This window comes from Excalfactoria chinensis, chromosome 1 (genome assembly GCF_039878825.1).
Source record: "Excalfactoria chinensis isolate bCotChi1 chromosome 1, bCotChi1.hap2, whole genome shotgun sequence".
Lineage (NCBI taxonomy): Eukaryota > Metazoa > Chordata > Aves > Galliformes > Phasianidae > Excalfactoria > Excalfactoria chinensis.
Window position 1 is genome coordinate 75,192,281 of NC_092825.1, and position 13,071 is coordinate 75,205,351.

General features: G+C 49.8%; 1 protein-coding gene across 2 annotated transcripts in view; it reads right to left on the reverse strand.

Moving 5' to 3' along the window:
* Positions 1-3,372: 3,372 nt before the first annotated feature.
* Positions 3,373-13,071, reverse strand: part of SIDT1 (SID1 transmembrane family member 1) — a 38,781-nt gene continuing 29,082 nt past the window's right edge. Inside the window, exons 16-26 of one of the 2 annotated variants that reach the window (XM_072335710.1) lie at positions 12,589-12,712; positions 11,803-11,920; positions 11,193-11,329; positions 9,925-10,033; positions 9,569-9,583; positions 8,741-8,817; positions 7,856-7,902; positions 5,925-6,030; positions 5,510-5,620; positions 4,690-4,803; positions 3,373-4,586 (exon numbers count right to left, since the gene is read on the reverse strand). In XM_072335710.1, coding sequence (XP_072191811.1) covers positions 4,524-4,586; positions 4,690-4,803; positions 5,510-5,620; positions 5,925-6,030; positions 7,856-7,902; positions 8,741-8,817; positions 9,569-9,583; positions 9,925-10,033; positions 11,193-11,329; positions 11,803-11,920; positions 12,589-12,712 — 1,021 coding nt within the window. In that variant the 3' untranslated portion in view covers positions 3,373-4,523. The remainder of the gene's footprint in view (positions 4,587-4,689; positions 4,804-5,509; positions 5,621-5,924; positions 6,031-7,855; positions 7,903-8,740; positions 8,818-9,568; positions 9,584-9,924; positions 10,034-11,192; positions 11,330-11,802; positions 11,921-12,588; positions 12,713-13,071) is intronic. The other variant, XM_072335718.1, reaches the window with a different exon arrangement.

The following is a 13,071-nucleotide window of genomic DNA, read 5'->3' on the forward strand; positions in this document are numbered from 1 at the left end:
GAGGCGTGGGGCTCTCAAGATAAATAAAACAAGAATCATAGAATGGGCCAGGTTGGAAAGGACCTCAAGGATCATGAACCTCCAACCCCTCTGCCACAGGCAGGGCCACCAACCTCCACATTTAATATCAGACCAGGCTGCCCTGGGCCCCATCCAGCCTGGCCTTGCACAGCTCCAGGGCTGGGACCTCCTGCCACTTTTGAGAGGAGAAATCACAGCTTCTCAGAGGCTGAGAAACACCACTCTGCAGCCTGCACCGCACCGCTCTTGCAGATCTCAGTTCCAGCACAGCAACATGGTGCTGAGGCTGCTGTCATGTGGTGCCACCAGGCAGGGGACACATGAGCAATGCAACATCTGTCAGCAGAAACACCCGTATCCATTGCTAACAGATGTTATATTTGTAATATGAACACAAATGAAGCTGGTCCCCAACACTGAGGAAGGAGGTGTAAAAACACCAGTTAGATTAAGCCCGGTGTTAGTAGCACTTCTGCTTATAAAAAGCAGCAAGCACAGCTCTCAGCACCTGGGAAATAACTGCAAGTATTTAAGTGACCAATTGCTGAAACTGGTCTCTGTGCACACAGGGTTTCCACACCATACAAAGGGCAGCTTGCTCCTGCTTCCATTGTGCTCCTCAGCCCCCAGTGAGCCACATAAGCTCACAGAGGGAGAAAATAGATAGGAAAGGATGCAGCAGGAAACTGAACTGTTTGTTCCCCTTTACAGGAGCAGGTTGTACTGAATGTAGGAGGGATGGGCACGTGCTGAGGAAGCAGGGACCGGTGCCACCAGCCCACTACGGCCAAGCCAGAGGTACCTCTGCCAGCACCCGACTGGACTGAGCACTGCAGTGCCAACAGAAACCAGGCAGGTCAAAGCCAAGAGGAAATCTTCAACACTGCTGCATGAGCAGGAGGCTCAAAAGCAGCAAGATGGTGATTCCAGCTCTGCCTCCTCATTTAATTCTCTCACATGTTTTTCTGCTTGTTCTGTGCCAGTCTCCCACCCCACTAGTGCTGTGCTGTGCCATGCACATGCTGTGCAGTTCTGCCCAGCACAGCGAGTCCATCTGCTGCTCTCCCACCTCCTACACTGCCCCTGCCTGCTGCTGCTCAACATTACCGCTCCTTCTCACATTCACATACAGAGAAGATCTCCAGCTTTCTCTGTTAGAAACAAATACAGGCTTGGAACAAGCTCCAGGAGTACAGTGGACATGGGGAGAAGGAATATTGTTCACTGAAACACTGAATAGCTGTAACAAAACCAGGCAAAGCAGGAGACGCGCAAGGTCTGCTTCAGTCAGGCAAGTAAACAATACCACCGGTACTTCCTGATGCATCCTTGACTTCTGCACAAGGAAGAGGAGCTGCTGCTTTCTCCATAGCCACATACAGGTTAAGGGCAGCCCTGCAAGGTAAAAGCCCATCTTGTACCAGGCTGAGCAGGACTGAAGGCAGCACAGTAAGCAAACAGGGCTTTGGATCAAAACCTACAAACTCCAGGATCCTGACAGCTTGCTGAGAGCAACAGGTTTGTAAAGGGACGTTGCTCCCTTTGCCACTTCTGCAGCTCACAGTCTGTGGGAGGCAGCATCTGCCAGTTCTTGTGACTGCACCTAGCAGGAACAGGCCTAGCAAGGCCCCTGGTGAGGGCTCCATTAGAAGCTTTCTCCTCTCCTGCTGCTGCTGCCTCTCCAGCCCTGTCCCCAGAGGACTGCACAACTTGCTCTCTAGCTCACTCCACCACTAAGTGACACAACTGTCACCCAACCAACAGATCTCACCTTGCAGCTCTCACACAGCCCTCAGGTACCTCCACGAAGCCCTGTCTCAGCCTTCCGCTCCTGCTTTCCGGAACAGTAACATAGGCAGAGAGAAGAGAGAGCAGATGGTGCTGGCAGCAGGACTACCTGAGCATCCCTGCATGACCTCACAGGTGAGCTCCACACCTCAGCCTCCTGCGTGGCACAGACATTACTGCAGTGTGTGGTTTCACTGATCACATAATTGCAAGTACAGTGTTTGAGCTCCTACAGCAGCCCTCACTTTTGCAGGTGGGGGGCAGGGGACAGGAAAGCACATAATGCATGCTGCAGAAGACCATGCATGTACTAAATTCCACAAGGCTCCACCTGCACAGCAAGCCATCAGGCAAGGCAGAACTCTGCAGCCCCACTGGGAGGCTCTGATCAGGACAGCTTTGCCTCACCGCACTCAGCAACAAGGATTTGGAGGTTCTGCACCTCAGGCTTTCCTGCAGACTCTCCCTTTGGGAAGAATAAAGAAGCTGCAGGCATGCCTGCATCATTGGTATTGGATCCTGTCACTTTAGGGAGACCAAGAACAGATGGCAGGTGTACGGGGGGCAGAACAGAACATGGGTTCTCTTCAGCCTGATCCTCCTCTCCTGCTTCAGATAAAACCAATCATCCTCTTCTTCCCTGCAGCCCATGGCGGCATCTCTAAGGAAGACCGACCCATGCTTAGCAACGTGTCTGAGAGACCTGCCCTGCTCCTAGCGCACTGACAGCTCTCAGCTCTACTTGCACAACAACCCTGCAAGTCAAGCCTAAAGCACATAACCCAACCCAGCACAACAGGACCACCACCGCCTTCTGTATGCCCTGCCCAAAATATAGCCATGCCTCACGTAGCTCTATGAGGAGGAACAGAACCTTGGCTAGCAGCCTCTTGTGCCGTTCCTCCTCCAGCCCTCTGCCAAACAGGAGCTTCTGTTTTGGCTGGACTGAAACCAATAGAACAAGCAGGCCACTGGTACCTGCACTCTGGAACAGCCTGCAAGAGTCACAGGTTGCCCCCAGTGAAACATAAGGACTGGGGTGACTGGCAAATACGACCATACAGCCCTTCTCCAGAGACCTCTCCACACCGCTGCTCAGAGCTGTAGCAGGAAGAGCTACAGAGCAGGGAACCGGAAACATTCCTTTTATTGACCATCTTGATAAACTTCATCTTGGGGGAAAAAAAAGTAAAGTAAGAGCTTACTTGTGTGCCACGGTGGTGCAGTGGTAGAATTGCTGCTTGCAACGCCGGTGGCCCGGGGTTCGAATCCCCCCTGTGGCACAGGGGGTAGAAGTGCCGCTTCACTACACAGAGGGCTCGAAACCCAGGAGTTGGACTCGATGATCTCTAAGGTCCCTTCCAACTCGCACGATACTGTGATACTGTGATACTGTGATACTTACTGCAAAACCTTCCTGGGAAATGCAGACTTCTCAGAGTAGAAAGTTACCGGCGTACTACTTTGGTAAACACAAGTGGCACGGAGCCTCACTGCAACACTGGATACATGCGCACGCATTAAGGGAACAACGGTCAGAGAACAAAAACAGGGACAGCAGGCCTCAAAGAATATTTTTTTTTTTAATTCAAAATTAGCAAAACAGGTCACACTGTAGATGCAACACCTGCAATAATTCACACCTCATTCTTGTCTGTTTTTTAAATAACTGAGAACTCAGAAAGAATGCAAAGACATTTAAAAACTTCAGATGCAGAAAATTTGAAGAGGTGGGGGGAGAAGTTCTGTCCACGTCTCCGAAGAGCTCAACCCCATCACTCCCAAGACCTCCTTCTGCACCCCCCATCCAAAGTAAACTCGTGGGAGGACAAAGTCAGGGGCTGCTGGACAGCTCCCCTACTCTCCAAACCTTCGACGAGGCTCCCAGACTGGGGCACACTGCAGGAGCCAAGGAGGTGCTCAGCACGTGAGACTGAGGCCTCATCATCTCTCTTATGGTCTCAGCGCTTCTGGTGCTGTAAAGGAGAACTCTACACTGACAAGCAGCTGCACAGGAGCTGCTGGAGAGAAGTGGGGGGCTGTTAAGTTTGTGCCAGTGAGAGGGGCTGCAATAGCAATGCAAGAGGCTCTGCAGCTCTAGTCCCCATCTCCATGCAACACTGCACCCCCTTGGAATGTTTCTGCAGCTCCTCACCAGTTACAGGAGGAGCTTCTGCACCAAAAGAACACAGAACCCCACTACCACCTCTGCCTGGAGCCTTTTGCTCACTCAGTAGCCGTTCTGCACTCTGGGATTGTGGTGGGACAGAAACCAAACGCTCCCCCCCATGCTGCCCAAGGGGCTCTCCAAGGGCAGCAGCCCGCAGGGTCTGGGCACCAGCTGACGCAGGAAGAACTGCAATGCATTCTCAAACCCACTCACTAGAGAGGAAGCAGAGCACGTCAGCCTGGAGAAAGGGAAGCAAAGGTCTCCCTACCTCTTCACCAGCTCCAGCACCCACTGTCCCCACAAGCCAGAGGGCTGCAAATGCTAGGTCATGCCTACCCCAGGGGGTGTGGTGGCAGGGGAGCCAATGTCATCTTCCCTTCTGGTCCTGCTCCAGTTACTGCAGCACCCAGTCATGTTCACTGTGGGATCCAGCTCCCCACAGGGCTACAGGCCACCGAAGCAGGCTCATTCCCATGGACACTGGTAGCCTGGTGCCTTCAGCCAAGTGGCTTGGCACAAACCCATGCTTCCGTCCACCAGGGGCTTAGAACACTGGGATCTTGTCCCTGCGCACTGTGTCCAGATCATCGTCCAAGGTCAGCAGAACCTGGAGAGAAGCTCAAGGTTGCACATCTCACTGGTCACCTCACGGCTAAGGAAAACAAGGAAGAGAAGGAGAGGCTGAGGCTGCACAGAAGAGCAGGACTCACCAGAAAGGAGAAGAACAAAGCAGCTGCAGAAAGGAAGTGCCAGACATCATGGTCATCAAAGAAGCCCAGCAGGATGCATGGCCGGTTCTTCTCTCGGGACTCTGCCGGAGTCTCCTAGGAGAGAGAGCAGGTGGTCAGGACTCAACACCAGCACACAAAGCACCCTGTCCACCTACATGAAACCCCCTGAAGGATTTCCTGCCTAAACCCTCCATGAGGATGCCAAGAAAAAACACGGACATGAGACAAGGACATGGCAGGGATGCAATACAATACTGCACAGCTGAGAGTGGGTCTGAGACCATGGCACACAGCTCAGGGGGACCCTCCCTCTGGTCTCTGCATCTGACATGCAGCAGAGCACAAGCTGCACAACCTCCACTGGATACCCCTGCAGCAAGCAACTCACTGTCATGGCGATTGAGAAGTCATCCAGTCCAAATTTAAGAGCCTCCAAGGTCACAGGGATTCCTCACAGCCCATATTATTTCCCATTACTCATTCCTCCAGGGAGAAGTCTGCCAGCTACTGTTGGTCAGGATCTGCCCCATTGTCTTAAGATCACCAGGTCACCCTGTCTCCCCTAAAGGCATGGTGGTGATGGGTTGACATTAGGACCTGATGACCTTAGAGGTTTTTGTCAACCTTTATGATACTATGCATGCAGTTATTTTGGCTTCAGCACAGCTTCCTGCACTCCCTTTCTGCTGTGGGAAAGCAGACCAAGGCTTTCCCCTACATATTGTTTTTGCAGAACAACAACAGGAAGAGAAGACAAGAGAGAGACATGGATAGAAGGATGGCAAAAGAGAAACGTTACCTCCCAGCTGCTGAGGGTCTGGAAGAAGAAGTAGAGCGCAGCCGCCCACACCACCGCTGTGGCCACAATACAGAACAAGGGGATAGGCAGGAGCTTCTCAGAGCTGCGGATCTGCAGGGAGAAATGCAGCCTCACAACAAGTGCTTCCCAGGGGCCAGAGCCATGCACAATGGCACATCAACCCGGCCTGCCCACCTTCATGGAGTGTTGCCCACCCCAGGAAGATGCAGTCCAGCCACCAAGATGATCACTGCACTGCATCCCCTCCCCAACTACCAGTGCTTCATCTCACCACAAGTCCCACAACGGACTCTCCGTACCCCTCTATGAGAACCCAGATTGCAGCCAAAAGGAGGCTCGTACCCTCCCCTTCAGAGATGGACAGGCACATGGCAGCTACAGCTGCCTCTTTTACCTTCATGATGATGTAGAAAGCCAGGTACAGCAACAGGTTACAGATAAAGATGCCCAGTATGTAGGAGGCAAAGTCTCTGGGCCGATACACCAGCCCAAAGATAGCACTGAGGGTAGAGAGAGAAGAGACGTTAGACAACCTCTTTCTCTGGGGACAGGATACATCCCCAAACTGACAAACACCCGCTGCTCCCCTCAGACCACAGGACATGGCAACACTGCTGCAGCCTCCCAGTTTCCTGAAGGACATATAGTGTTCACCTCAGCTCCTTGCTAAGAAACAAAACAAAGCAAAACAGACTCAGACCCACTCATCCACTGAGAGCAACCCGAGATGCCAGAAGGGTAAAGGGGGGCAGGAAGGCTCGACACTCTTTAAAAAGGAAATCTTGAAGGCACAGAATCAAACAGTCACCAACTGCTGTAAGATGAGCCAGCAGGAAGAAGACTGGCATGAATGAACAGGGAGCTTTTTCCTGAGGCTCCAAGAAAAAGAGAATCTACCTCCTGTGAAAGAAGGGATGGGCAGCTTGGGAGAAAGTACAAGTTGGGAGGAAGTGTTGATCTGCCTGGGGGTAGGAAGGTGCTGCAGAGGGATCTGGACAGGCTGGACAGCGTGGCTGAGGCCAGTGGTACAATGTTCAACAAGACCAAGTGTTGGGTCCTGTACTTTAGCCACAACAACCCCAACACTACAGGCTTGGGGTGGAGTGGTTGGAAGACTGTGTAGAGGGAACAGACCTAGGGGTATTGATTGATGCTCGGCTGAACATGAGCCAGCAGTGTGCCCAGGTGGCCAAGAAGGCCAGTGGGCATTGTGTCTGGTATCAGGAATAGCATAGCCAGCAGGAGCAAAGGAAGCGAACACACTTCTGTACTCAGCCCAGGTCAGGCCACACCTCAAGTACTGTGTTCAGTTTTGGGCCCCTCACTACAAGAAAGAAACTGAGACCCTGAAGTGTGCTGAGAGAAGGGCAATGAAGCTGGTGAGGGATCTGGAGAACAAATCTTATAGGAGAAGCTGAAGGAACTGGGATTGTTCTGTCTGGGGAAGAGACTCATGGGAGACCTCACCACTCTCTACAACTCCCTGAAAAGAGGTTTTGGTGAGGTGGGGGTTGGCCTCTTCTCCCATGTCTCTAGAGACGGGACCAGAGGGAATGGCCTCAAACTGTGTCAGGTGAGATTTAGATTGGACTTTAGGGAAAAATATTCTCTGAAAAAGCAGTTAGGTGCTGAACAGGTTACTTAGGGAGGTAGTGGAGTCATCATTCCTGGAGGAGTTCAAGAAACATTTACATGTTGTACTAAGGGCCATGGCATAGTGTGGAAATATTGGTGGTAGGTGGATGGTTGGAGCAGATGATCTTGGAGGTCTTTCCCAACCTTGTTGATTCTATGATTCTATTCTATGGACAGGAGCATTGCATTGCTTCCACCCCATGGTCAAACACATCTCACACAGTAGGGCCTTTGTATTTAGTAGAAGGCACATCCTTGAGAAGCAGCTTTTGAGAAAAGCAGGAGTTAAGGGCAGTCAGTTTAGTCTCATCCAAGAGCTTGTCACTCCAACCACACAGCTATTGCTGGGCTCTGCAACTGTGACAAATGTCTCTGTCAAGTCTCCTGCAACTAAGCTGGGTTGGAGTTCCCAGCCAGGGAGGATGTGTTTGCATAGCGCAACATAGCAACGTTGTGCCAGGTCAGCCCTGGGCAAGCTTGGTCAGACAAGCCACTAGACAGCACCAGCAAAACACCCCGGAAGGTGCCCTCAGGTACCTCTGGAACACACTGTAACCCAAATTATCTCAAGAGCCCCAGCACAGAGCAATCACACAGACACTGCTGCATTTCTTCCCCACCCCAGGCCACCTGTATCAACATTGAAGCTCATGTATGCAAGTAGGCAAAACACCACACTCCACTACTTACAAGGACCAGTTGACTAGGTTTCCAACAATGAGCAGCACCATCCTGTCCTGAAAAAAAGACCAACGATCACATGAAAGCAGAAGGAAACACAAGTGGACTTTGCCTCAGAAATTCAGGCATTGTCTGAGGCTTTGGAGTCTGGTTCCTGTAACTGCACATGCACCTGCCTCTTGTGTTTGTTCCACGTGAAGGAGTGTTTGTGGACAGATGCTGCTCTGGCCCTCACAGATTTGAAGAGAACATTACATAGCAGGGATTAAGTATCTAAATAGAAGAGTCAACCCCTCAAGAATCATTCTCAAAAGACTCGCTTGCCTGCACTTCCTTTCCACATAAAAACATACTGCATAGAAAAATGGCATGTTTGAAAGAGGACACAGAGTGCTTTGGACAGCCTCCTGCACATATCCATGGAGCTCCTCCCTTTCTTTATTTTTAAAAACCAGTTTCATCATTAACAAGGTAAGAACTCCAACTACAGATGGTAAAACAGATACATCTGTGGTCCTTATGGTAAATCAGATACATCTGTGGTCCTTACGTATTTGTGCTTACATAGCTACTTTCATGAAGCAGCTATTTGAGGCCAGTCAGGCTTACTTTATGCCTGAGTGCATCAACTTTGCTTGCAAAATTCAGTCTGATTCTTACCATGAAACTGGAGAATAAAAATGATGAAATAGAATTCATAAATAAAGATCTAATTTGGCTTTCTGGTGAAAGTAAAAAAAGCCCCAACAGAGATCTATAACTGTGAGAGTTAGGGGGAGAGAAGGGAAGCAGGCAGCATCACTTTTTTCAAATAGCCACAACTGTCTCTTCTGCACACTGCCGAGAAAGCAAACAAATGCTGAAGGAGATGCAGAAAAGTGAGAAATCACCTACCATGTACATTGGTCGACTGCACTGCTGGATACAGTCCGTGTACAGCACCATTGCAGCCCGTCGAAATATCCCCAGGTCTACCAAAGAAGAGGACAGAAGTCAGTATAATTAGACTGAGCTCCATAACACCTGCTGGGGAAAGATGCAGGCACATGCTGGCTAAGTGAGGACCCAGGCTATGAAGGTCAGGGTGTGCACAGATTCATTTTTTGCCCTCTGGGAGTTGTCCATGCTGAGCAGAAGGACAGCAGGTAGACAGTGTTCGGTCAGAACAACAGGTTAAAAACCAAACATTCTTGATGCTGGTGCTGCCCAGAGGTCAGAAGGACCCTGTCTGAATGCAAATATGCTGGCTTTGCAGCCACTCCTCTTTAGGGGAGATGTTCGTGGAAGAAGGGAAAAAGTGCTTTTCGTGAAACAGTGTGGAGGGAAACACAGGAGACTCTCATCTCTGTTGAGCGTGGTCTTATGAGGCAGAACACACAATGCCCCTGCTACAGAAAACAATAATCACTGCAGAACCTTCTCCAGAGAGCCATCAGTTGCAGTGAAGACAAACAGACATGCATGCATGCAAAGGTCCTTCTTTAGTCACAAACGCAGAGCCCAAAAAGACTCCTGTGTTGAGATATCAGGGCTTTTCTGTGCTATACCATCCCCTTCCTGGAAAGGAGCAGGCCCTAGCAGAGCTGCTGGCAAACAAACTTCAATTCTCAAGAGCCAACCCTAGGGTGGCACACGAGCCCACTTTCCACACACATCCATGCACCCCCCAGCTTCTCCAGCACTGCTCAATCATTTCAAAGAATGGAAGCTGCCACCAGTTACCTGAGTCAGGACCATCTGAGGCAGACAGGAGCAGAAGAGGAAGGAGAAACACGTTTGTAAGCAGAGTATGTGAGCCAGGCTCCCCACCAGACCTTCTCTTCCCTCACCCCATCTAGCTCACCCTTCTGGACCACAGCACAAGAGACAGCAAAAGGATCCTGCTGATTCCCATTGTCTGGGAAGCAGCAGCAGGAAGATTTCAGAGTCCAGGAAAAGCCTCAGGTGAGGGAAAGGATAACCCCAAACACAAGTGCAGGCCACAGGACTGGCCTTACAATTCTACCAACAGCTACAGAGGTGACTTGCAAAGGTTCAAGCAAGAAGCACCCATAACATGGTTTGGTTGTGGCACTTACCCATCTTGAAGCGGCCCATGTAGTAGATCTGAGTGCTGAGAGCCAGTGAGGCCAAAACATGGATCAATGAGAAAATGACCCAAAACCACATATCGTTTTTCCCAAACACCTGAAAACAGAGACATATTGGAGGGGAAAAAAAAGAAAAGAAAGAAAGAAAAAAGGAAAAACCCTGGGCCCTGTTAACCAGCAGACTGCTCCTTTTCTTTCCTGGATCACCACACAGCATTAGACAACCCCAGTGAATGTGGAAGAGAAACCCCTATTATCTTCCAAGTCAAAACCAAATCCAAACAGAGACCAGGAAAGCAAGAAGAGCTCAGCACTTCTGGAGAACAAGCCATTACTTCTGAATGCCCCTTCAGACTAGGCTGATGGCCTTGAAGGACTGAAGCTGGCTCAGGGAGCAGAAACACCGAGCCAAATAAGCTCTCCCTGCAGAGCTATGCAGCAGCCCCTCTGGCCAGGAGAGAAATTTTACAAAGGCAACTAGGAAACCAACCCTTGCTTTAGCAAGTGCACTGTGGCAAAACAAAAAGTACAAAGTGTTCCTACTACAAGACTAGAAGTGATTTACCAATCCAAGTTAATGCTGTGTTAAAACTTTAATATTTCCATTACACGCTGAAAAGTTCAGAAACTCTAGTCTGCTGACAGGCTACAACTACACGCTCCCCTCCCCTGGGGCCACAGAGGGCGCTTGAGTCCACCTAGTTCCAATCCCCTGCTGACAGCAGTGCTGCCACACACTACATCAAGATGCCCACAGGCCCATCCAGCCTGGCCTTGAACACATTCAGAGATTGGAGGTGCCCATCAAGCAGAGTATCAAGAGATTCTTGGGAATTCTCAAGTTTACCAGCTATCCCTTCATGCCTTATCCCACAGACAGTCTCCTACCTGCAAAAGATCAACTGTTATTCTGTGCTACTGCAGGACAGAGAAGGGCTAACAGTCTGCTGAGGCCCAGCCAGTAGTTCAAAGTAAGAATTCAATGGATTCTGCCTGGTTACTGCTGAATGAAACAGTCCTCCAACTGGAGAGAAGCAAACAGTAGAAAGAGGTGCAAGCAACCAGGCTGTGAGGACAGTTGTTTTGGAAAAGAGGAGGAAAAAGAAATAATAAGAGCACTAGGAACGCAAGTACAAGTAGCTGCTTAACAGTCTTCTTGAGCTCTGATGCTTTCCCTGATCCTTTGGCTACTTAAGCCACACTCCCAGCCACACATCTCCTCCCCAGAGAAAAAGGCAGATAAGAGGGAGCCATACCACTCCAAGGACAGCAAGACAGATGACCACAGCAAACGAGGCATAGGCAGAGTAGGCACTAGCATTGATGTCTGGATGGCGGGTCTGGTAGAGCTTAAGCATGCAAAGTCCTGCGATCATGTACATGAAGGAGGTGTCTGTGGAGGGAGCACAACACAAATAGTGAAAACAGGTGCCAGCAGGCTGAGACAGCTGCTCAAAGCACATACAGTGAAGTGTGGCAGCAGAGCCAAACACAAAACCAGCTGGCATTAATCTCTGATGCTTTACTACCCTGTACAGCAGCTTGTGTTTTGCTACCTTGCAGTACATCTACTATGCTCTTGGGCAACAAAAAAAAAGGCATCAGGGCACAGAAACAGGCAGGAAATCACAGAATGGTTGAGACTGGGTGGGACCAATCTCTGCCCATCCTTCTAGCTAAAAGAAAAAGCATTCTTCTTCTGTCTTTGAAAGAAGCTTCCTTTTTTTCCATCCAAAGATTCACTGTCTTCTGACCAAGCCTGGAAGCTTCGCGAGAGTAGAGAGGTAAAAAAAATACTTGTGACTCCGGAAGATATACAGATGGCAAATTCTTTTCCAAGCACAAAAAGAAGGCAACTTGGCTTACCAAACTGAAAATTAGAGTAATTGGGACAGACATGGTAGCAGGCACTGAGCACCCCTTCCATCATCAGAGCAATGCCCATAGCATAAAAGAGACCAAAATGCTTTGGGATCCCATAGTCCTAGAAAAGAACAGAGACAGAAGGCACTCTCACTGTTCTGATCACAAGAGAGTTTTCTACTCTTCATTACCTCAACCCTCCTAACCCCCAACACTTGTCCTTCAGCCCACATGTAATTGTAGCCACAATGTAATTACAGAGAAACTTCTGGTCTGAAGACCATAGTGTCTTGGTACTGATGCTCTGAGACCAAAATCCCACTGCAACATCACATTTAAAAGCATGTTAACTAACTTTTCACAAGCCCCATTAGAAACATCTGTCTAGCTCTTAGTTCGATTGAGCCTCCTCCTCTTTAGAAAGCAGATGCCCCTCTCCACTGCTTGTTTCATTGTCACAAGACAAAGCAAGGATCCAGATGTGCTCCCATCCAGCTCCTCATCTGCCCCAGTTTTCCCACAGTGAACACTGGAAGAAGAGCCACGGGAGTCATCCCTCAGATCATCTCCCTATCTTTGTCAGTCCAGGCTGCGCAACAACAGCAACACAGACATATCACAAGCAGCAAAGTAGCAGAGCAGCCAAGAATGTGTTCTACCTCCATCTTTTGTCAGGAGAAGAAAAAGAGGATTCCATCCTCCAGCAAGGAATACAAATTGAAAACAACCCCAGCTGTTTTCACCCTGCCCTCCCTCCCAACCACTAGCCCCATGCAACCATGTACCCACTAGGGTATAGACATCTTTCATCTCCATGGCCCGACGGTGGAGAATGTTTCTGCGCAACACAATGAGGAGAAAGAGAAAGCCCAGCAGCATGTGGCCCACATTGCTGAGGATGTTGTTGAAAGCGCTGCAGGGAAAAAGAGGGTTTAAGACAAGGGCATCACAGAGGCAGGAAGGTGAACCCCAGGTCACAATAAACTGAATTCATCTAGTTCCCCACCACCACCACCCTCCACCTCAGCAGCTGGCCAGTTTTTACACAATGGAGGACAATTTCAGGTTGCGTACTTCATCTGCCTCAACAGATTTAACACTTTCTCTGTGAAATTCCCAACTCTGGGTTCTCTTTGCACTCCAATGTTAGGGTAGAGAAATGATGCACTGAAAGGGCTGTTCTGAATTGCTTTTCAGAGCTGCTTCTCTTTGAAGACATGTGAAAGCATCCAAAAGAGCACATAAGCCCATCATTAGTGGCAAGCAGTTTTG